The sequence below is a fragment of the Caretta caretta genome, chromosome 2 (assembly GCF_965140235.1).
Source record: "Caretta caretta isolate rCarCar2 chromosome 2, rCarCar1.hap1, whole genome shotgun sequence".
In the NCBI taxonomy this organism is placed as follows: Eukaryota; Metazoa; Chordata; order Testudines; family Cheloniidae; genus Caretta; species Caretta caretta.
Genome location: NC_134207.1, coordinates 5,821,592 through 5,846,406, shown reverse-complemented (window position 1 = coordinate 5,846,406; position 24,815 = coordinate 5,821,592). Strand labels below are relative to the sequence as shown.

At 49.2% G+C, this 24,815-nt stretch overlaps 2 protein-coding genes across 2 annotated transcripts; both read left to right on the top strand.

The window, feature by feature from the left end:
• Positions 1-1,018: 1,018 nt before the first annotated feature.
• THEM6 (thioesterase superfamily member 6) lies at positions 1,019-8,328 on the top strand. The gene is made up of 2 exons (XM_048837257.2): positions 1,019-1,629; positions 6,320-8,328. The coding sequence occupies exons 1-2, from the start codon at positions 1,126-1,128 to the stop codon at positions 6,431-6,433; spliced, it is 618 nt and encodes a 205-aa protein (XP_048693214.2). The 5' UTR covers positions 1,019-1,125; the 3' UTR covers positions 6,434-8,328.
• Positions 8,329-8,468: 140 nt separating this feature from the next.
• Positions 8,469-19,565, top strand: LOC125632899 (uncharacterized). Its single transcript, XM_048841803.2, has 2 exons — positions 8,469-16,309; positions 17,013-19,565. The coding sequence occupies exons 1-2, from the start codon at positions 15,907-15,909 to the stop codon at positions 17,228-17,230; spliced, it is 621 nt and encodes a 206-aa protein (XP_048697760.2). The 5' UTR covers positions 8,469-15,906; the 3' UTR covers positions 17,231-19,565.
• Positions 19,566-24,815: the final 5,250 nt, after the last annotated feature.

Sequence of the window (24,815 nt, the reverse complement as noted above, 5' to 3'; positions counted from 1 at the left end):
TACTTCCTACATTTGCAGCATTTCCATCCCGGATGCTCTAGGGCAGCTATCCCACAGTGCAGCTCTCTCCATTTTGAGGATGGCTTTGTGGGGAAGAGGGAGAGGGGGGGTGTTTGTGGGGCAGCCTGCCTCCCTGCACAGCCTCCTCTCTCCAAACACTGATCAGTCCCAGGAGCTCAGCACTGCTCCAGCTGGGGATCCTTTGCTCCCTGGAGCAGCTATTGTCAGCCGGCCAGATGGCACCTGAGCACTTGCCAAGAAAACGGGAAGGGGAGTTTCAAAGTTCCCGGGGCTTTACAGGGTGGATGTCTGTTTACCTGGCGTCAGGGCAGCAGAGCCGCTGGCCAGACTGGTCGCCGAGGCACTGTGGGATAGCCTGCGGGGGAGAGCCTGTCTTCCCTCGCCCATGGCCGCAAGAGCATCCCCGGTAAGAGCTGCACGCCTCTGGCGGAGGGGGCTTTCCTTCTGTGGGGAAACTTCTGAGTTTCACCGCAAAAAGTCATTGGCAAGTGTAGACGCTCCCAAGAGGTTTGCGCCCCCAAAAAGGGACTTTTTTCCGCTTTAAATGGCAAGTGTAGACATGCCCTAAGGACCCTGGCTCAATCACGTACCCAGGGGGGGTTGGCTCTAGCCCTCAAGCTGCCTCTGGAGACCCTCCGCAGGGCTGGGAGAGGACTGGGGAGGGAGCCAGGGTTGCAATCACCAGAGAGAAGCGGGGGTAGGGGGGGTGCCAAGGCTGCACACATTGGGGCGGGGGGGGGGGGTGGCAGGAGAGCAGCGCTGCAAGAAGTCCGACCGCCAGGGCGGGGACAGCGGGGCTTGCGATAGTCCTCGTGGACCGAGGAGCTCGGGCTGCCGGCAGCAGCCGGGGGGGAAGGCAGCGGGCGGGGAGAGACGCCTGCTCCAGTGCGGGGCCATCTCGCTGGCCGGTGCAGCCGAAGGCGCCGCGCCCCCGGCTCCGCAGGCAAAGGGGCGGTGCAAGGGGGCGGACTGAACGGGGCCTTGCGGCGCAGGACCGGGAGGAAGCAGCCGCTGCCGGGTCCCGCCCCTTCCCGGCATCCCTGGACGCTGCCGGCAGGCGGGAGGCTGCGGCGCCCGGGCATCCCTCCTCCCTTCCCTGCGGCGATGCTGCTGGTGCTGCTGGGCGCGGGGGCCGCGCTGTTCGGCCTGCTGGACGCCTGGTACCTGCTGCGCCTGCCGCTGGCCGTGCTGCGCGCCCGGTGGCTGCAGCCCCGGCTGCGGGACGTGCTGCAGGAGCAGAGCTGGCCGGGCCTGGTGCTGCCCTCGGACCTGGACTGCCTGCTGCACATGAACAACGCCCGCTACCTGCGCGAGGCCGACCTGGCGCGCTGCGCCCACCTGGCGCGCTGCGGCATCTTCAGCGCCCTGCGCGCCCTGGGGGGCAGCCTCGCGCTGGCCGCCTCCTGCGCCCGCCACCGCCGCCCGCTGCGCCTCTTCGAGCGCTTCGCCGTGCGCACCCGCCTGCTGGGCTGGGACGCCCGCGCCTTCTACCTGGAGCAGCGGTTCCTGAGCCCCCGCGACGGCTTCGTCTGCGCCCTGCTGCTCTGCCGCCTGCACGTGGCCGGCAGCAGCCCCGGGCGCCTGGTGCAGCACCTGTACCAGAGACAGGTGAGGCCGGGCGGGGGGGCCGCGCCTGGCCCGTCCATGGCAGGGGCTGTGCGCGCAGGAGCATCCTCGGTGCGGCCCTGGTGAAGCGGGCACCAGGGCGGCACAACCGCCCGGCAAGGACGCTGGCAAGAGAGCAGCTGTGGCCCGGGATTGGTATGAGCAGGAGCAGGGCCAGCAGGTGGAGGGAAGCGATCATTCCCCTCTATTCGGCACTGGCGAGGCCACACCTGGAATATTGCATCCAGATTAGGTCCCCCCACTACGGAAGGGATGTGGACAAATTGGAGAGAGTCCAGCGGAGGGCAACGCAAATTATTAGGGGTCTGGAGCACATGGCTTACGAGGAGAGGCTGAGGGAACTGGGCTTATTTAGTCTGCAGAAGAGAAGAGTGAGGGGGGATTTGATAGCAGCCTTCACCTTCCTGAAGGGGGGTTCCAAAGAGGATGGAGCTCGGCTGTTCTCAGTGGTAACAGATGACAGAACAAGAAGCAATGGTCTCAAGTTGCAGTGGGGGAGGTCTAAGTTGGATATTAGGAAACACTATTTCACTAGGAGGGTGGTGAAGCACTGGAATGGGTTCCCTAGGGAGGTGGTGGAATCTCCATCCTTGGAGGTTTTTAAGGCCTGGCTTGACAAAGCCCTGGCTGGGATGATTTAGTTGGGGTTGGTTTTGCTTTGAGCAGGGGGTTGGACTAGATTACCCCCTGAGGTCCCTTCCAACCCTGATATTCTATGATTCTATTCTAAGAAGAGGCGGGCACAGGGACGCAGCAGGGAAAAGCCCCTTCTGCCCCAGGGGCACCTGTTCCACACATTCCCCCCCGCAGCAAACACCCACCTCTCCCCGTCCCCCCGGAATAGAGCACTGACTATGGGAAAGGGAAATATTTAGTTACAGAGGGACGGCTGGAGAGAAACAGCCAGGGTGCAGCCTGCACATGGCCCTCCAGGCCCAGCGGTACCACAGTCTGACAGGGCAGACACTGAGCAATGCGTCTACACACAGTTCTGGAGTCCTGGGCAGGGCTCCACTCTGGCGCTGAGTCTTGGTGCTCCTGGCCCTTTTCGATGCCCATGGACTTCCCACAACAAACCCCTCTGGCACCCCCTTCGGCCTCTCTCTGCAAACCCACACAGGGCCCCCACTGCCCCACTTAGCCAGCCACAGCCTCCCTCCTTATTCCCAATGCAAGGTCACAAGCCCCAGACAGCTCTGGGCAACAGTGATACTGGGTCCAGCTCCAGTTTGGTCTTCTCAGGTGATTCCTCCCTGGTGAGGGACTCCTCCTGGTTCCTGCTGCTCTGTCCCTCCCAGGCTTCAGGCTGGTTTTCGGCTGCTTCACTACTTAAGGGACTGTTCGCTGTAGCCCTCATGTTTGGAGCTACAATCGCACACACCCTGTCCTCTTGCTCTCGACACCCCTGGAACAGCCAGCCCTTCCCCTGCCTCAGGACAAGGTTTTAAACGGGCCATGCTCTCCAAACCCCAAGGGGGTTACATTATTTATTATTTGCAGTGCAGTGGCACCGAGGACTCCTAGTTGTCTACCAGGACCTCTTGCGTGAGGCGCTGCACAACCAGACAAAAGAGCAGCCCCAGCTGCAACAAGTCTGCAATCCACTCATAGCCTGGCCCGTTCATTCAGAAAAACCTGTTAAAAATAATCCTCCCCTGTAGAAATAATGCCCATGGTTTGTAGCCCTTGTGCATGTTGCTTCTGCAGGATGTTGCCTGCCAGTCCCCGGTAGCACTGCTGCATTATCAGTTGGAACCTCCTTCCTTGGGTTTTATTATTCTGAGCAATGATCATTTGTTATCTGAGATTGATTATAGTCTGGTAGGTGCTCATGGTGCTTTAGAGACCCAGGGCCATGCCTCAGAGGGCATGCAGTTTAAAGGTCCCATCCTGCCAAGCTGTTATTCAGATGAGCAGGTGTGTCCAGCTGCTCTCCAGTCAGTGTGTGTGGTGTGAAGCCTGTTACCTTGAGACTAGCTTAGTTTCTTGCATGCGTACAGGTTGGATACACAATGCGCCTTCCAGTGTGACCGATTAGTAGCCTTTTTGCACTTGCTTTGCACGATAGTAAATGACAAATCAGGGCGCATGGCAATAGAGAACCAGGCCTTTCTTGGGTGTGGACTCCTAGCATAGACATATTACACAGTGTAAATCGTGATTTGCAAAAGCCACCGTCAACATTAGGGGTTTGCATCCGCGCAGCTACACAGTGTGAGGAAGACTCCCAGGCCACTTATTCCAGTTTTCTATGTTGTAGCTGTGAACCAAATCTGTTCCCTTGGCAGTACTTCTGTGAGTAAGGATTTTGACACAAGATCAGCAGGTACTTTGGCCTTTGAGCACCAGAGCAAGAACATTTCTTCTTCCAGGACAATGCAGGACCATTGCTCTGATCCAGCGTGGAGGTTCCTGTCTAGTTTCTGACAAAGCTCAGGACCGGTGCTTCAGAGGAAGGTGCAAGCCTTCCTTGCAGCAGGGAGTTACGAAATAACTTATCCCCAGGAAAGCCTTCTTCTAATCACCAGTAGGTAGAAGTTGGCTTATATCCCTGCCAAAGAACTGCTAGGATTTAAAAAAATATTTACTGTTATAATGCTGCATTTTCTCATCGGTTAGCTCTCTTTGAAATCTTGCTAATGATATGTTGTGGCAATGAGTTCCACAGGCTGATTTGGTGGTGTCTGAAATTGTCTAGCTCCCTAGTGAAGACCTTAAACATTCCCTGGGCACTTCTCCGCTCCCAGTGGCCTGGGCCTGTTTCAGTCTGTCATTCCAAGCACCACCACGGGTTTCCATCGCTCCGGAAAGACTGAACTGCTTTAGAAAGGCAATGGGAGAAGTTGTCCTGTATCTGTGGGGGAAATTGCCTGATTTTCTGCACCAATCTCTTTACACTCTCCACTTCCTTGGAGGGGGTGCCCCCAGTTTTCGCCTTGTTGCCCTCTGTGAGGAGCTGTCGTGCTAACCCCACCCCTTGCCCTTGGGGAGCACGCAATGCTGAAGCAGAAGCTTACCAAATACAGGCTTGGCAACCGTAGCAGAGAGGGGGAAAGCTTGGGGGTGCAGAACTTTTTGTTCCGTTTAGTTTTTTCAATCTGACAACATTCCTGTTAAAGAAAAATTAAATTTCACCCTTACAGAAAATTGTAGAGGTTTAGAGCAGGGATTCTCAAACGGGGGATCGTGACCCCCTCAGGGGGGTCACAAGGTTATTCCATGGGGGGTCACGAGCTGTCAGCTTCCACTCCCAAACCCCGCTTTGCCTCCAGCATTTATAATAGTGTTAAATACCAAAAAAAAGTGTTTTTAATTTAAAAGGGGGATTGCACTCCTAGGTTTGCTGTGTGAAGGGGGTCACCAATACAAAAATTTGAGAAACACTGGTTTAGAGAATGCTAATCTTTCCTTAAAAATTTAAATCAGTCTATAGAATTCTATAGCAAGGGTATGAATCCCTATAAAATTCTGTAAGCCAGTTTCACAATGTTAATAGGCTACAGTTCTCCATAAAATCCTGTTGTTTTTTATGTGAATTTCTGTATAAGCTTATTCAGTTTCTGTAAAATTGTATTGGTTTAATCCCTGTTCAATTGCAAAGGACTTTTCTATACGAGAAATGTTTCAGTTATTGCCTTTTTTGTACTTTTAAAGGTAGATGAATGGGATTTATTAGTAATGGGTTAATAGAAAAATGGCATAAGGTTAGTATCACTCTGCTAGTGAGAGAAACATTGCTTTATAATGACGGGCCAGATCTGCAGCTGGTGTAAATGAGCTTAGCTGCATTGAAGTCAGGGGAGCTACATCAGTATCCACCAGCTGAAGGTGATGTTGAGAGCTCTGTGTGGCGCCGACAGAAACAACAGGACAAAATTGCCAAGCGTGGGTGCCCCAACTCAGACCCTAGAATCTGAATTCAGCCCCTTGAACAGAAGTGAGCTGACTCTCCGCGGTGCTGGGTTTTTGCTGCTCCCCCCCTGACATCAGTGGGAGCTGTCTGAGCTCAGCATCTCTGCAAACCGGGCCCCTTCTACTTAGGTGCCTGCTGAACTCACTCCTGTCTTTGGCACTGTGCCCAGAATGGACTGTTGCAATAGGTGTGGCAGGCGGCCATGTGGTAACTGCAGCTGGGTTTCTTGAGGCCCAGCAGTCGATGTAGGCTAAGAAGGGATTCTGGAGAAGCTCACAGCCCGTGGAGCTGTGTAACACAGAGAGCACAGCCGTATGTTGTAACTAGTGCTGCGATCACTGGTAAGGAGAGGAAAGCAGACCTCGCTTGGGAGCTGGAAAGTTAAGAAACACGAGCAGCAAGTAGAAAATCGGTAAGATTTTCAGCCCTGGAGCGTTCTTTTTTTAAAGAACTTATTTCAGTCTTACAGTGCGCTCCATGGTTTAATCCGAGTGGTCTTGATATACTTAGTCCTTGATACTTAGTCCTGCCATGAGTGCAGGGGACTGGACTGGATGACCTCTCGCGGTGCCTTTCAGTCCTACCATTCTATGATACCCAAAATCTTGTGGGAAACATAATGGACAGAAAGGGGAGGAGTGCATGTTGCTGAACTGAGGGTGATTTGGAGATCAACTGAGTTATTTTGTATGTGACACTGGCAGGGAATCTGTAAAACCTGGACCCTGAACCAATCTATCCTGCCTCTCTTTCCTCCAGGTGGACTCCCCAGAACTTCCAGAGGAGGTGCAGCATTGGATCAGCTACAACGAAGCCAGCAGCCAAAAGCTAAGAGCTGAAAGCGGCCTGGGAATCAATACCAAGGATGAGTAACCAGATGTTGTTTTCCCCCACCTGTCCTTCTCCAGACTGCAATAGACCTGTGCTTCAAACAGACCCAAGTCCTGTACTCACTGCAGGTGCTCTTTCTCATCAGCTTCCCTGCTTATGCCGCTGCGGATAAGAGACTGATCCAGATTGCCATCAGCTTCCTAGACAAACAAGCCAAATGGCTGGCTAGGAAAGGACCCCCGGAAACCCTATTAAGTTGGTGAAAGCCCTCTCTGATCTCAGTTGGTACAGTGAGCTCGGTGGTGGCTGGGTAGCACCTAGAGCCCCAGGACAGTGGGGAGTGGCACCTTTTGGTCTTTAGAAGGGAGTTTTCACTCAAAAACGTTATTTCCAGAGGCTGGTAACGTCAGGAAAACAAAACTTTGGTGCAGCCCAACCTGCAGGGGATCTGGGGCATCAGCACATCTAACATCCTCCCCCGCAGGAATTTGAAACAGCCACCCCCACTGGCTGATGTGCTGATGCCTCCACTGTACCCACAGTCCTTTGCAGTAGCCCTGCCTCCACACGCCTTCAGTCACTAACACTGCCAGCAGAGGGAGCCCAGGACCTGCTCAGTAACAGGCTCCGTGAATGAAAAACCTGCTGATGTATTGCAAAAGATAAAGGTACCCCATGGTATGCCAGGCTTATGCCCAATAGCACTATTTAGAAAACCCTGACCCCAGCCGCATTCATTTATTAACAACCCTATCCTAGGATTTGTCTGTAGGGAAATACATCAGTGCCGTGGGGGGGGAGGCTAACGTGGTGTTTGCAAGTAAATAAGGCTTCACCACATACATATGTTGTCTCCGTCTTTAGACAGAATGAATGTGATCACCAGGGTTATTCCAAGCGTATTTCGGAGCAGTAGGTTAGGACTAGGAGCCTCCTGCGTTCCCATCATGGCTGTACCACTGAATTACTATGTGACTGAGGTCACACAATCTCTCTGTGTCCTGAATTACTCAGCTGTGAAATGGAGATGCTACCTACCTACCTCCCAGGGGTGGGTGTGAGAACTACCGTAATTCACTGATGTTTCTGAAGTGCTTTGAAGAGGAAAAGTGCAGCGCATGTGCTAAAGTATCCCCTGGCCCTGCTTTTCTTATCTCTGTAGCTGCAAATGGGTTGTGCCTCTTCTTGAAATCCTGATCTACACAAAGTCCTAGGAGTGCTGGTTCAAGGTGTTAGCTAAGAGCTTTCCTAATGCCTTCTAAAAGGTCGTAGTGTAGACAAAGCGGTGTATACGGCACATGGTAATATCTACACTAGACTATTAGAACATGTCATAATGTCTTAGCTAACAACACACCGTGAAATCCTAGTTGAGGTGAAGCCTTTGAGTTTCTGCACTTGGGAAAATTGGGACTGTAACACTCCACTGGTAGTGTAGTTGTAAACAGGATTCAGAGCAGGGTTAGAGGATGCTGGGGTAAAAACATGGGAGCCCATTCAGTGCTACAATCTCCCTTCATTGGTATGAACCATTGGAGCGGCAGGAAAAACACAAATGGCCCCAGCGTAGACATGACCCAGGTGTTGCAACCTGCTTTAGAGCAGGACTCAGGGAATTCAGGTCCCCTTTGCCCATGTAAGCAAACAGGGCAATTTCCTTTCTGATTGTTGGATATTTGATTCTATTTATATTTAGAACAGTTCTTGTTATGTACTTTGTAAATGGAAGATTGCTGTATATTACGCTAACGTTTTCCTCTTATGAGCACTTTACACCAGAACTGTATTGAGGGAACATGCTTGGAAGTGTGGCTAACCTGTGAATTTGTGCATGTGTTCTGTAATCTAAATACCACCGCTTCCTGCGGTGGTCTGAACCCAGACAGTGAGATAGCTGTGAATTGCCTCTGAATATATATTTGCCTCTTCTAATGGTTTTCTTGGCTCGCAACTATTACTTACTGGAACTGCTTAGCCACACTATCTTATATTTACTTGAAGACATCAAAGGATTCTAAATGAGATGAAATCCCGAGAGCAACGTTTATTCCTTTAAAAAACAATGGATCCATTTGCACCGCAATCTAGCGAAGCTGTCAGGCATATGCTTAACTTTAAGTAGGTGGAGGCTACTCAGTGTCCTTAAAATTAAGCATATGATTAAGTACTTGGCTAGAACAAGGCTTTGGGCTATAAACATTAACCAGACACTGTCAGATGGTGGAAAGAGAGAGAGAGAGAGAGAATCATAGAAGTGTAGGACTGAAAGGGACCTCAGTAGGTCATCTAGTCCAGTCCTCTGCACACAAAGCAGGACTAAGTAATAACTAACCCATCCCTGGCAGGTGTTTGTCTGAGCTGCTCTTGATAACTTCCAGTGATGGAGATCCCACCCGCTCCCTAGAGTTGGAGGAACTCCACCAGGCAGTGAAACAACCAATCCAGCCAAGACAACTGGTGGCCGCAGCAGACTAAATCTCACCGAGTCTTTCCTGCAGTTGCACCTGATGGTTTCACCTTTTAAATACAAAAAACCAAAACCCTAAGCCAGTCCCTTGCCAGCAGGGAAGTAAGAGAGGGGAGATGCTGCTGTTGTGACTGTGGGGGTGTTACACTGTGGTGGCAGATGCCCATCTTGGAACGTACTCGGGTAGGCGAGAGCTCACCTTTGGGCTTGATCTAGCAAGTTGTTGGGAACTCTGGCCCCGGTTCTTCAAAACATTTAAGCACATGCTTAGCTCGAGGCACGTGAGTGTCCCCATTGAATTGTGTGAGAGGGACAGAGCACAGAATGCCAGCTCCCTACTTCCGATGGGGCCCAATTTGAGAATGTACCTCTGCCTGTCCCCACTCTGCCATGAGCCTGTCCCTGAAACCAAGGACTGCACCAGGGCCTGTTAGCAGCGCAGCTAACAACTTCATAGCTCGCTGACAGCTCTGACAGCCTGAAGTATTCAGCATCATGAGTCAGGCCCCAAAGAGTGATGAGGGTGCATAAAAATAATGAAATTTACAAGAAAATACCTTTTAGGTTCTTTAAAATGACCTTGGGGGTTCTGAATTTTAAGGATGCCCTTGGTTCCCTTTTTCGGGCTTTCCTTTACAATCATACGAGTGAGAAACCTTTTTTTTTTTAATGAAATCTGAGATTCACATGTCCTGAGCTGACCCAGAGAGCTGGGCCTTTCCGCCTGAGACCCGATACTGCAAGGCTTGCGATAAAGTATCAAGACTTGGCAATGCTGCATGTTTAACCAACTGTCCTTTTAATCCACCCAGCCTCACTCTGTGACCCGTTGTCATATACGAAGTTGTCCTACACAGTGGAATTACCACCAATCCCTTATTATTAATCACTCTCTGAAAGTCCCTTGTGTCGCACTGATGTCATTCAGAAAGTCACGTGCCTCCCTGCAGCAACACATATGGGAACGGCCTGTGAATGCCAGTGATAACTGAACCTGATGATACTGGGAACAAAAAGAGCTCTCCATCATGTGTGGCAAAGCATCTTTTCTGCCACATAGAATCATAGAATATCAGGGTTGGAAGGGACCTCAGGAGGTCATCTAGTCCAACCCCCTGCTCAAAAGCAGGACCAATCCCCAATTAAATCATCCCAGCCAGGGCTTTGTCAAGCCTGACCTTAAAAACTACTAAGGAAGGAGATTCCACCACCTCCCTAGGTAACGCATTCCAGTGTTTCACCACCCTCCTAGTGAAAAAGTTTTTCCTAATATCCAACCTAAACCTCCCCCACTGCAACTTGAGACCATTACTCCTTGTCCTGTCCTCTTCCACCACTGAGAATAGTCTAGAACCATCCTCTCTGGAACCACCTCTCAGGTAGCTGAAAGCAGCTATCAAATCCCCCCTCATTCTTCTCTTCTGCAGACTAAACAATCCCAGTTCCCTCAGCCTCTCCTCATAAGTCATGTGTTCCAGACCCCTAATCATTTTTGTTGCCCTTCGCTGGACTCTTTCCAATTTATCCACATCCTTCTTGTAGTGTGGGGCCCAAAACTGGACACAGTACTCCAGATGAGGCCTCACCAATGTCGAATAGAGGGGGACGATCACGTCCCTTGATCTGCTCGCTATGCCCCTACTTATACATCCCAAAATGCCATTGGCCTTCTTGGCAACAAGGGCACACTGCTGACTCATATCCAGCTTCTCGTCCACTGTCACCCCTAGGTCCTTTTCCGCAGAACTGCTGCCGAGCCATTCGGTCCCTAGTCTGTAGCGGTGCATTGGGTTCTTCCGTCCTAAGTGCAGGACCTTCACTTATCCTTATTGAACCTCATCAGATTTCTTTTGGCCCAATCCTCCAATTTGTCTAGGTCCCTCTGTATCCTATCCCTGCCCTCCAGCGTATCTACCACTCCTCCCAGTTTAGTATCATCCGCAAATTTGCTGAGAGTGCAATCCACACCATCCTCCAGATCATTTATGAAAATATTGAACAAAACCGGCCCCAGGACCGACCCCTGGGGCACTCCACTTGACACCGGCTGCCAACTAGACATGGAGCCATTGATCACTACCCGTTGAGCCCGACAATCTAGCCAACTTTCTACCCACCTTATAGTGCATTCATCCAGCCCATACTTCTTTAACTTGCTGACAAGAATATTGTGGGAGACCGTGTCAAAAGCTTTGCTAAAGTCAAGAAACACATCAGCTTCTGCCTTCCTCCTGCTTTTGGGACCACGGGGGGCAGGAGTAACCCAGTCCTACTCTGGAAGTTTTTAGTTCTTATCTTTGGTTTATTTTCAACATTGACAAGGCAATCCTGAGTTGATCTCTTACTGAAGAAAACCCACAATGCACAATAAATATATTTCCTTGTGCCCACCAGAACGTTGGTGCTGGGTTCTGGTCCCCAGCTGTTCCCCAAACAGAAGTAAATTTGGTGTTTCCCCAAGAGGGAGGGGAACATCCCTCTACCTTGGAGAAACCTTTTCTCACTGCTGCAACTTATTTCTTCTACCTCCTCTTGCTCTCTCAGCAGAAGAGGGGTTTTGAAATGTCACTGGCAACCCCTTAACTGGAGTCAGGTGTCTCTAATTAAGGTGAGGTAACCTCTTTTCAGTTCATAGTAAAAAGGGCCTTCACCATACTAGCACTGATATACCTGTCTTCCTCCACTCTTATCCTGTCAGGTCTGATTTTGTCTCACGTGCTTGTAGCTGTTCTTGCCGCTTCACACTGACTCAACAGACATTCTAAGCTTCAGCATGACACGACAATCCCAGCATCGTATTATGGAAATTATTGTTGCTTAGTTTATGCAAGCAAAAAATAAAGACTTCCCACGTGCTAGACACAATATTCATTTCTCTCCACTATTCACAGAAGCACTAGAATATTATGCATCTCTCAAGTATATGAGGGCTATTCTACACCACCCATTGCATCCACTGCTGCTTTACATGCTGCTAAAATGGCTTAGGCCATTCTTTCCCTCTCCCACACTTGGCCCTAGAGTTGTCAAGTTTTGTGCACCAACATGTGTAATATTTTTCACTAGGGAGAGCGAGTCCCTGATCTTTCAGTCAGGGTGCCCCGAGCAGTGAGCCAGGTTTGGGGGAGGCAGGAACCTATCCCTCACACCCCAAGCAGATGGGGAAGGAGCCAGTTGGGTGGGGTGTATGGTGAGCCCTGGGAGCTAGTAGGAAGCAGAGTATTGGATGAAGTAAGGGCACCTAGGATCGGTGTGTGATAAGCCCCTCGAGCACAGTCCTTACTAGCAGAGATTCACTCCTCCTTACAAGATATATCTACCCCTTCTCTGTTTGGCTCCTGGCCAGTCCCACTCCCCAGCAGTACGTGATTGAGGTTTTGTTTATGGTGAACCTTCACACAGGGCATATTAAGTACCGTTCTGTTGCCCATTAGTCCCATAATAAGGATAATAACAGTATTATTTTATTTACAGCATTATCATTACTCCTACCTCCTAAACTTAAATGAATTTTAACCAAAATGTTCACCGGGCATAGTGGATGTCAGCCATGCAAATAAAGGCTGGCTCATTGTGTCTTTTCCTGCATTTCACCAGTGGATGGCAACAAAGAGCTCCTTCCCCTATGATCTTCAGACCCAGAAGTTTCCAGCTCCCTGTATTGACACAGCCCCAGATTTGGCTTTTATATCTGGGGAGGGGAAATGACCCACTTCACCTTAAGTGAAAAGAATCCTGGGAAATATAGTTCAGTAACTGGGTGCACACAATTGTTTGTCTATAATTGGCTGAACTGCAGATTGTAATTATGTGGGGGTTTGCTTGTATTAGAACTGCATGACAAGATGCTGGGTTCTGTTTGCATCTCCCCATAACAATGGGGGTAGCTTTGGCGCAGAGACGGACTTGTTTGTTCTAACCTCTTAGGTGAAGGGATATGTGTAAACTCCTCCCTGCTGCCTCTAAAGGGCTGTGTTAGCAGCCAGAGAGAACCTCCTTGATTGCAATTCATGGCCTGTCTCTAATAAGCAACCTGAAAGGTAACATTATACTCAGTTACCACGGTAATGGTAATTGAGTATAACTGAGTAACAGATTATTGAAAAGCCAGCTGGTTGGGTGATTTAGGCCCCTGGGAGATCATCAGCTCCAGACTTTGGCAACGTTGATTGCTAGGTGTTTGTATTTTTCTAATCTTTTCAGGCACGTCTACACGGCTTTTCGGATCTAGCAGGAGCGAACCTCCAGCTCAGGTCGGCAGACTAGAGGGGCTCTCGCCAATAGCTGCGTAGACAGTGTTTTGAAGGTGCAGCTCAGGCTCTGAAACCCACCCCTTCCCTAGGCTTCAGAGCATGAACTTTCCAGCCCAAGACGGAACTGCAGAGCACCATCTATACAGCTATTCTTAGACCTCTGGTGAGAGCCCTGCTAGCTCACGTCTATGGACCCAGGCTGGCTCCAAAATGCTGTGTACATTTACCCCTCTACTTTCAATGCTAAGTTAGAAACACACTTTTTTTTTTTTATTTATTAACCATACATGTGCAATATTACAGTTACAGGAAGGATGGTCTGGTGCTTCAGCCCCCTTGACTTGGAGTCGGGAGAGCTGGGTTCAATGCCCAGCTATGCTGCAGATTTTATGTATGATCTTGGGCAAGTTATTTAACACTGCTCTGTGCCTCAGTTTCCCCTCTGTAAAATGAGGATTATAGCACTTCCCTGCTTCCCAGGTGGGTGGTGAAGCTAAATTCATGAATGGCAGTGAAGCCATTTCAGCTGCCTGGATGAAAGTCACTGTGGAGGTGCAAATAATTACTTATTATCCTAGATATGATTTGTAAAAACAACACTTTGCATCCCTCTAGCAACTTTCATCTTAAGATTTCAAAGCGCTTTACAGACACCAACTAAGTTAGCCTGATGACCCATGCTGACAAAGTACATCAGTGATGTTTTCCCCATTTTACAGATAGAGAAGCAGAGGCAGAGGGAGGTGACATGACCCCGCCAAGCACTTTAGGGTCTGAACTAAGGATAGAATGCAGTTCTCCTACCTGCATTAATAACCAGGCAGTCCTTCCTGCTGCTGTATTAATATAGCTAACACGTGACTTTTGTGACCAATTGTATAACAGAAATAACAGTGAATTGTCTAAAGAGAGAGACAAGGTGGGTAAGGTGATACCTTTTATTGGACCACATTCTGCTGATGAGCGAGACCAGCTTTCGAGCTTACACAGGCCTCTTCTTCTGGGGATTGTTATAGGTTAGATTGTTATGCACAAGGGGTTTGAAAAGAGCAATTAAGGGTAGCAGGCAGTGCTGTACTACCAATTGTTTAATGAGACATAAAACCAGTGTGTGAGTTCATTTGAGAGTGTGGTGATTGTCTGATTTCACCCATATAATTGTTACTGGGGCATTTGATGCACTGGTTGAGGTATACCATGGGACGCTGGTAAAGCAGGTGCCCACTCTTGCCAAGTCTTTAGGCATCAGCTGAGCACCGATACATTCATAGCTGGAAACCAGACCAGCTCACCTGGTGTTCGTATCGTTCAGGATAGGGGGTGGACTTTGTACGGATGTGTTTAGTGTTTAGACTAGGAATTGCTTGTAAATTGCTGCATGCTTTAATCTCACTTGTAATGTCAGTATTCTATGCTACATGGTAAAATATATGTTTGTTTTATAGTTATAAAAATGCCTGCTCTGAACTTGTGAACTCAAGACGGGAAGCCTCTGTCCTTCCATCAGGGCTATCAAAATTAAGTGGGCCATTGTAGGATAAAAGTTTTGTCAATTGCCCCAGCTACCCATGGAGAAGTAGGTGCAGAAGGCCTTTTCCCATCGGTTTGAATGCTGGACAAAGGAAATAAAGATATTTGACATGAAGATTTTTCATCTCCGCTGTTTAGACTCTTACAAGGGCTGGAGCTAAGAAACAAAAAGCAAAAATCTCTAGTGTTGACCTAGATTACCTTTTGGCTGTGCAAATAAAAACCTGAGCGTCAAGAAGATCAGAGCAAAGATACCTCCCTGGGTGCTGGCAGGACAATAGGATGGGTTTCAGAGTAGCAGCCGTGTTAGTCTGTATTCGCAAAAAGAAAAGGAGGACTTGTGGCACCTGAGAGACTAACCAATTTTACTTCATCGATGCAGTGAGCTGTAGCTCACGAAAGCTTATGCTCAAATAAATTGGTTAGTCTCTCAGGTGCCACAAGTCCTCCTTTTCTTTTTGACAATAGGATGGTACGTCATAATGGCTCCACTTGAGGGAAGCCTTCCCAACATGTAGGTGACCAGATGTCCCTATTTTATGGGGACAGTCCCGATTTTGGGGCCTTTTTCTTATATAGGCACCTATTGCCCCCTAGCCCCTGTCCCAATTTTTCACATTTGCCCTCTGGTCACCCTACCAACATGCAACTTCTTCCTTGGAAGCTGAGCTGCCCAAGGCATCGCTCAGCCATTTCTACTTAGCCTTCATAGTGTGATTCCCAGCACAGAAATTACCCTGGACACCTGCTTGCTTTCTCTTCAGAGACGGAGGCCTTGTCTGCTCTAGCAAGGTGTACACACTGCCACACCACTGGGACAGAAACTGCACACTTACAGCGCTCTAAGAAAACCACCCCTCGAGCTTTCTGCCCCGGGGCTACAGCGCTGCGGTGACAGTGTGGACACCCTGGTCGATGACAGTGCTGCAATTGGCCTCCGGAAGGTGTCCCACAATGCCTGTTCTCGCCTCTCTGGTCGTCAGTTTGAACTCTACTGCCCTGCCTTCAGGTGACCCACCGTGAGCCCCGCCCCTTAAATTCCTTGGGAATTTTGAAAGTCCCCTTCCTGTTTGCTCGGTGACGCGTGCAGAGGTCTCAGCGCATCTTTCCAGGTGGCCAGGCCGGCTCCACGCACCAGGCGATCCCCCGCTTGGAGCAATGCCGAGCTGCTGGACCTCATCGGCGTCTGGGGAGAGGAGGCCGTGCAGTCCCAGCTGCGCTCCAGCCGTAGGAATTATGATACCTACGGACGGATTTCACAGTGCATGACAGAAAGGGGCCGTGACCGGGACACACGGCAGTGCAGGGTCAAAGTGAAGGAGCTGCGGAGCGCCCACCACAAGGCGCGGGAGGCAAATCGCCGCTCCGGTGCTACGCCCACGAGCTGCCGGTTCTACAAAGAGCTGGACACGATACTCGGCGGCGACCCCACCTCCACTGTGAAGGCCACTGTGGATACTTTGGTGGTTCGCGTGCCAGTCGAGAGCGGACCGAGCCAGGAGGAGGAAGTCTTGGACGAGGCTGTGGAGGGGGAGGGGGACCCAGAGGCAGAGGACGACTCGGAGGTCAGAGATGCATGCAGCCAGGAGCTCTTCTCTACCCAGGAGGAGGCTAGCCAGGCACAGCTGTTGGAGCTTGGCGAAGCGCAAACAGGGGAGGAGACCCCTGGTAAGTGGCTTTGATTTTGGGAATCCCTGAAACGAGTTTTTGGGGGCAGGAAGGTTGCAGAAAGCAGGCTTGTGTCTGTATGATGCACGTACCACCACATGCCTAGTCTGAGCGACAGAACAGGGTGTTGATTGACTCCCTCACTTCACGAGAATCTGCCTCAGAGATCTCCAGGAAACTCTCATGGAGATACTGGGCAATCCGCTGCCGCAGGTTCTTTGGAAGAGCTGCTTTGTTTCTTGCCCCATGAAGGGTAACTTTCCCGTGCCACTCTGCCATCACGGGGAGGCAGCGGGACCAATGCTGCACACAGGCGAGCCACAAAAGGGCCAGGGCAGAAGCCGCAGTCTTGGAGAAGACCCTCCCTTGATTCCCTGCTCACCCTCAGCAGTGAGATATCTTCCATAATGAACATAGCCTGTGGAAAATGTGGGGACAGTAATGCTTATCAAGCCCCCCCTACAGTACTGGCTCTCCCCAAGAGCCACATGCCCAGTGTCCAGTATGGTCCTGGAACACTGATTTCCCCTGCCCCTGCGGTTACTCACCATTTTGTGGGTCTTGTGGCTCATGTGTGCTTGCCTGAGGTCAGCCAGTTAGTGACAGGTGTGTGAATAGTGGCTGTGTTTTAAACCACTGAGTCAGTGGTCCGAGTGTTGGAAACAATACTGCTTCTGTAAAATGTTGCATTTTGGCTCCACAGAGATGACCTTGGGAGCCCAGCCTCCCTCTTTGTTATCGGCAGCTGAACGGCTGCACAGAATAAGAAAGTGGCCACGAAGAACTAAAGAGGACTTTCTGTGTGATGTCACGATGCACTTTGCCGCCAAAAACAAGAATTGGAGGAGTGGCGGGACAGCGAGAAGAGGGACCGAAAGGAGAACATGGCGCGCCAGAATGAAGCCACGGAGCGGCTCTTAAACGTTACAGAGCGCCAAGCGGACACGCTCCAGCAAACCGAGCAGCTCCAGCAAACCGAGCAGCTCCGCGCCCCCCCTCCCCTGCAGCCGCTGTTGCAAAACTCTTTCCCATGCGCCCCCCTCCATCTTCCCCCCCCCACACACACACACAGCGCCAACACACTCTAGTCTGTACCTGCAGCCTTCCACTCCTGCCCCGACACAATCCAGCCCTGCGGACTCCCAGTACCCACTGCACTCAACACCCGTCCCTCTGCAGTTTAGCCCTGCTGAAGTACCGTACCCACTGCATTGTACTCCAGAGGACAAGGCTGCATATGATTCCTGGACATACACAAATCTTTAACGGTCCCGGGACCCCACCTCCTCCTGGGACCCTCCCTTCCCCCATCCCCCGCAGTGGTGATGTGATTTTTTGTTTGTCTGTCTCCTCCTGTTGTTGTTTTTTAATAAAAGAATTGTTTTGGGTTGAAAGAAATCTTTATTCCATTAATTGAAAGCAAACAGAGCCCTGCAAAACAACAGGCAATTGTCTTAAACCTTCACAGTGCATTGTCTGCACCAATCACAATCACCTCCTAACATGACAAGCACTGCATTCCTGAGCATAGCAACACATATTAGTGGCTTTCAGCTTCATATTGTTGCCTCAAAACATCCCTGATCCTTATGGCCCCATGCTGCACCCCTCTAATAGCCCTGGTCTCTGGCTCTTCAAATTCAGCCTCCAGGTGCTGAGCGTCTGTGGTCCAGCCCTGCATGAAGCTTTTACCCTTCCCTTCACAAATATTATGGAGTGTACAGCACACAGCTATAAGCATAGGAATATTGTCATTGGCCAGGTCCAGCCTCCCATATAGGCAGTGCCAGCGGGTCTTTAAACGGACAAAAGCACACTCAACAGTCGTTCTGCACTTGCTCAGCCTGTTGTCAAACCGCTCCTTGCTGCTATCAAGGTGCCCTGTGTATGGCTTCATGAGCCACGGCATTAAGGGGTAGGTGGGGTCTCCCAAGATCACAATGGGCATTTTGACTTCCCCTACGGTGATCTTCTGGTCCGGGAAGAAAGTCCCGGCTTGCAGCTTCCTGAACAGGCCAGTGTCCCGAAAGATGCGTGTGTCATGCACCTTTCCAGACCAGCCTGCCTTAATGTCTGAAACACCCACGGTGATCCACATGTGCCTGGAGAACCACAGAGAAATACTCTTTCAAATTAATGTCCTCGGTGGCTAGGTGGTCTGGTGCCAGAATTGGAATATGCATGCCATCTATCACCCATCTGCAGTTAGGGAAGCCCATTTGTGCAAAGCCACCCACAATCTCATGCACGTTGCTCAGAGTCACGGTCTTTCGGAGCAGGATGCGATTAATGGCCCTGCACACTTCCATCAACACGAGTCCAGTGGTCGACTTTCCCACTCTTTACTGGTTAGCAACTGATCGGTAGCTCTCTGGAGTAGCCAGCTTCCACGGTGCAATTGCCACGTGCTTCTCCAGCGGCAAGGCAGCTCTCATTCTCGTGTCCTTGTGCCGCAGGGCTGGGCCGAGCTCATCACACAGTCCCATGAATGTGGCTTTCCTCATCCAGAGTTCATCCCTCCTCTCATATGGGCTCCAGCATAACAGAACATAAGAATGGCCGTGGCTTTCAACCTTTCCAGACTACTGTCCCCCTTTCAGGAGTCTGACTTGTCATGCGTACCCCCAAGTTTCATCTCACGTAAAAACTACTTGCTTACAAAACCAGACATAAAAATACAGAATTGTCACAGCCCACTAGTACTGAACAATTGCTTCCTTTCTCCTTTTTACCATATAATTATAAATCAGTTGGAATGTAAATATTGTACTTACATTTCAGTGTATAGTACATAGACCAGTGTAAACAAGTCATTGTCTGTATGAAATTTTAATTTTTACTGACTTTGCCTGTTGTAAAACTAGGCAAATATCTTGATGAGTTGATGCACGCCATGGAAGACCTCTGAGTGCCCCCAGGGGTATACGCGCTCCTGGTTGAGAACCACTGCTCTAAACCATCTCCAATTTGTCAACATCCTTCTTGAACTGTGGACACCAGAACTGGACACAGGAGTCCAGCAGTGGTCTCACCAGTGCAAAACACAGAGGTAAAATAAACTCTTACTCCTACTCAGTATTTCCCAAGGATTGCAATAGCCCTTTTGGCCACAACGTTGCACTCAGAGCTCATCTTCCATTGATTACCCACCAGGAGCCCCCAAGTCGTTTTCAGAATTGCTGTTCCCCAGGATAGAGACACCCCGTTATATTCTCAGATACTATAGTGATGGTTGTGATAGAAGAAACTAGATATAGCCTATCTACCTACCTCTAGCTCCTTTGATTCTGAGATAATTGACTTCCCTGTGGACTTTTTTGATGGCATCATTATAACTTCATCTCCTAGATTTAAAGCTTTGGGTTTTTATCCTGTCTTACAAAACCCAACACCACCATAGCCTCAGGAACTCACCCTATCGATGCCTATGACTGTGGTGATGTTCTTAAATGAACTCAGTGAAATGACCTTATAAAATGATAATCCAGCTCCTGAAGTATTTGCTTTTTAAATTCTATAATTTACAGTCAATTTACAATGTTCCAGGGTGTGTCTGTCTTGTGTAACAACCACTGCAGGGTAAAGACAAATTAACATGATGCCAATCATCCATCCCAGGAAGAGATACCGCTGTGCTTTGAAAAATAGTGAGGGCAGGTGTGGAGAAGCTGTCTTTAAGTAACGTGAATGTGTATTTAGCTAAGGTGTCATAAAAGAAAGTAATGAAATACCCCTGCATGCAAGCACACACACACACACACCCCTTCACCTTGTTCTTGTGAGCCTATAGAATTTGTTGTGGTGTAGCATTTAACCTGGTTGCAAGCATCTACGAAAGACGACAACATGGCTGAAGGCCTGAGGAGACTTGGGTTCTAGACCTGCCTCTGCTACTGACCAGCTGTGTGACCTTAGGCTAGTGCGTGTACCTCAGTTTCTCCAACTGTATCTTGGGGAGATCAGCAATTACTCTGCCTTAGGAAGGCCCTTGAGATCTGTGGCTGAAGAGAGCTAAGTATTACGATGTTGTGAAAAATAAAGCTGGGGGTAGAGTTGCCAAGCTTCCAGGATTGTCCTGGAGTCTCCAGGAATTAAAGATTAATCTTCAATTAAAGATTATGTCAGGTGATGAAACCTCCAGGAATAAGTCAGACCAAAATTGGCAACCCTAGGGCGGGGCATTAATGGGGCAGTGATTGTGAGCAGGCCTGATGCCTTTACCTTGACTCAGTGTGAATAATCATTAAGGCTACGATTTGGTCACAGCAGTCATGGATTCCGTGACTTTACTGGACCTCCGTAACTTCTTCGGCTTCAGCTGCCAGTGGCTGAAGCTGGGGCTGGAGATGGGACTGGGCGCCCCCGCCCTGCAGCTGGGGCTGGAACCAGGACTGGGCCCCCCTGCCCCGCAGCTTGCAGTGGGGGCTGGAGCTGGGGCCACATGCACCTGTCCCGCGGCCAGGGCTGCAGCGGGGACCATGTTCCCCCCTCATGGCTTCCCAGGGCCATGCATCCCCATCCCGCTGCAGCCGGGGCTGTGCGCCTGTGGCTGGGGTTGGAGCCGGGACTGTGTGCCCCTGCCCCGCAGCTGTATCCAGCTCTGGAGCGGGGGCTGTGTGCCCTCCACGGTGGGTGGGGGGGCTTGGCCTGTCAGTCCCCACCACACACAGGACTTCAGCTGTCATTCCTCCCCCCTCACCTAGCCCTGCCTCCTGGTTGTTTTTAGTAAAGTCACAGACAGGTCACGGGCTCCTGTGAATTTTTATTTATTGCCCATGATCTGTCCGTGACTTTTACTAAAAATAACCGTGACCAAATCTTAGCCTGAATAATCACAACTGGGAGCCATTGTGTCTTGAGCGAAACACCCCGAGCTCTCAGTGAGTCTTGTTAACGCTGGCTCTTGCAGATAACCTGGGATCTAGAGGCAAACTCACTGACTAACTTTCGACCTTTGCCATCTATTCTCTTCAGGTTCTTCCACTGCATCCACCCCCTTGGTACCTGAGCACCTGCCCTTTAGGTTGTATTTTGCAAGGAAAAGAGCTAAGAACTTTTGCTTTAATGAAAGACAAGTTTAGCCCTATCTCAGCCAAGTCCCCAGAGCAGTCAGCCCCAAATTTGCTTTGCAGACTGAAAAATCCAAGCTCTATCAATCCCTTCCTGCATCATTTCTGCTCCCCTTTGCCTGAATTCCCCCTTAGCTCCTGGATCCCTTGCATTTGTATTACGACCCTGCCTGCACTATTGGTTCCAGTTTTAGCTTTGAAAATTTCCATGAGATCCCTTCTGAGTCTCCAGTTGTGCAACCACAAAGACATTACCCCTTCGCTGTGATCTTCCGGCTTGATACAATCTTTGCTGCCCCTTGCTCCATTCTCTGCCAGGCTGTAATTTCCCTGTGGCCTGGCGATGGGGATTGCCCAGGGAATTCTAGCTTGAGGGAGAAGGGGCACCTGAGGCAGTAACAGTGTCACCTCTGTCATCTGAAGGGCTCGATTTGCACGAGGAGGGGCATGCTGGCATGTAGAATATGCTCAGTGCAGAGTGCAATAGGGACACACCCATGCAGACTCTCAGAGCATCCTCTGCCGTGATGTCCGAGCCATGTCTGGGCCTGGGTGATTACTCGTGTCCAACAGCTTTGGGGTTTTAAAAAAGGGGGGAAAATAATAAAATCTAAACCAAGAACCAGACCCCAGAGGCTCCAATAAGTCCATTAGGAATGTCCCCATTGCTACTGATTTTACCCAGAAGGTGCTCATGTACTCCAGTGAAAGACAGAAGTCACACAGCTTCAGATACAACAAGCGGTGGGTGTTCTGGAGACATGTCAAAGTACAGAAACAGCAAGCACCAGACAGAATACAGCGCTGCTGTATAGAATTGCTCCTATACCTGTTACGGAGAGGCAGCAGGGTGTAGTGGTTAGAGCCGGGGTGGGGTTCAGCTTCAAGAGGCCTGGGTTCTATTCCTGACTGTTAGTGACCTTGGGCAAGTTGCTGTATGCCTCAGTTTGCCCATCTCTAAAACGGTGGATGATAACCCCACCTTTATCAACAGCATTGAGATCACAAAATGGACTTAGCCGGGAGATATATTAATGCTGCAAAGTAATAGGATGAGATTTGCATGTAAACCTGTTGCATGAGCTGTGGCATGCAAGTGGGAAGTTAAGTGTGCAAAAGAGCACATGCAGAGAACTGTCACTTGCACTGGCTGCTGCAGGTGCATTTCTGAACATAATTCTTTTTTTTTCTGTACTGTTTTGCAGACCTGACCCCTTAACTGAGCATTTCACCTGCACACCTCAGAAAAGGAGGTCTATTTGGTATATCTCATTTTAAATTGATATTTCCCAAAGTGTGGGGAAGAAATTGAAGCTCTTGCCAAGGGTGCAGTATGGAGAGACCTCTCTATTGTTTTCCAGAGTCAGTTTTCATTTTAGTAAAAAAATTAGCCTCTAGCTCTTATGACTGTGAAAAAAACCTTCAAAATGTGACACAAGTTTAACTGACGCAGCAACATCTGCCTGAGTTTGCAGAGTGCCTGAAACAAGAGCTCCGAGGTGTGAACTACTCCATTGCTTTCGATGGGTGCGATTAAATGCCAGAGATGCTATTTTAACTCCCAATTTTATTAATTCTTTCACTGCTCATCAAAGTGGGTAAGAAAAGAGAGGAAGAATGAGATTATGAAGATCTACACCAGTATTTCCCAAACTTGGGGATGAAGGAGCAGAGAAGATGTAGAAATGTTAAGAAAAATTAAGAAATGTTGACCTTTTTTCAGGGGGACAAATTTGGTTTTATTTTCCTGAAGGGGACTCAGCTTTTAATAGTTTCAGAAATGCTGCCTAAAATTATCATGTTTCACAAGCTTATAAGTAGAAGTGGACAGGAAATGGTTTTCCCATCATGTGAAATTTTTCAAGGTATCAAAAAAACTTCCTGTCCTGCATCAGGAAGGAATGTCAAAAATCTCAAAAAATGTCATGTATCAAAAATCTGAAAAAGTTTTTGTTTTGAGTCAATCAAAATGTTTTGTGTCGATAATTTCAAAACATTTCATTTTGATCGCAACCATTTTTTTCTTTGAGTTTAAATTTATTAAAATAGCTAAACAAAAATTAGCTTTGTCTCAACGAACCCAGAATTTCTAGTTCTATAATGTCAAAAGAGGATGTTTTTACAATTTCAAAACGTTTTTTCCAAAATTGTTGGAAATTTTGTTCCCATTTTGTGAACAGTTTCAATTTCAACAAATCGGCATTTGGGGAGTGAAAAAAGTTTGTCAAAAAATTCCCAACCGGCTCTTCTCACAAGTGATCTTTTGAACAGCAACACCTGACTCAGAGGACAAATCCTGCTGCTGTTTCAAACTCTTGTGAACATAAGAACGGCCACACCGGGTCAGACCAGTGGTCCATCTAGCCCAGTATCCTGTCTTCTGACAAAAAGAAAAGGAGTACTTGTGGCACCTTAGAGACTAACCAATTTATTTGAGCATGAGCTTTCGTGAGCTACAGCTCACTTCATCAGATGTATACCGTGGAAGTTTCCACGGTATACATCTGATGAAGTGAGCTGTAGCTCACGAAAGCTCATGCTCAAATAAATTGGTTAGTCTCTAAGGTGCCACAAGTCCTCCTTTTCTTTTTGCGAATACAGACTAACACGGCTGTTCCTCTGAAACCTGTCTTCTGACAGTGGCCAATGCCAGGGGCTTCAGAGGGAATGAACAGAACAGGGAATCACCTAATGATCCATCCCCTGTCGCCCATTCCCAGCTTCTGGCAAACAGAAGCTAGAGACACCCAGAGCATGGGGCTGCATCCCTGACCATCCTGGCTAATAGCCATTGCTGGACCTATTCTCCATTAATTTATCTAGTTCTTTTTTGAACCCACTTATACTTTTGGCGTTCACAACATCCCCTGGCAACGAGTTCCACAGTTGACTGTGTTGTGTGAAGTACTTCCTTTGCTTTGTTTTAAACCTGCTGACTATTAATTTCATTGGGCGACCCCTGGTTCTTGTGCTAGGTGAAAGAGTAAATAACACGTCCTTAGACTTTCTCCACACCAGTCAAGGTTTTATAGACCTCTATTATGACCCCTTTTCGTCATCTCTTTTCCAAGCTGAAAAGTCCCAGACTTCTGCCTCTCAGGTTACCCTACCAAGGCTGTCTCTTGATACTGCTGTCTCTCCCCTACCCATGTCTTACACATGATCCACACATGGAAGTTCTCCTGCACTAGAAAGCTGAAAGGACAGCAACATTGAAGTTAGACAAACTGGAAGCATGCCCCGGGAGCTCCTTGTACCTTACACTAGGACTCACGAGGGAGACACATGACAACTGAGCAATGAGTGCCCCCCTCTGCGTGGTGTTTCTCAATCTCTGAAGCTTCCTCTCATTTCCTGGCTGGATCTGTCCATTCTCACAGTCAGTCTGGCCTGTTTCCATCCCTTCTGCCCAACTCTCCTATTATTTACTGAATCTT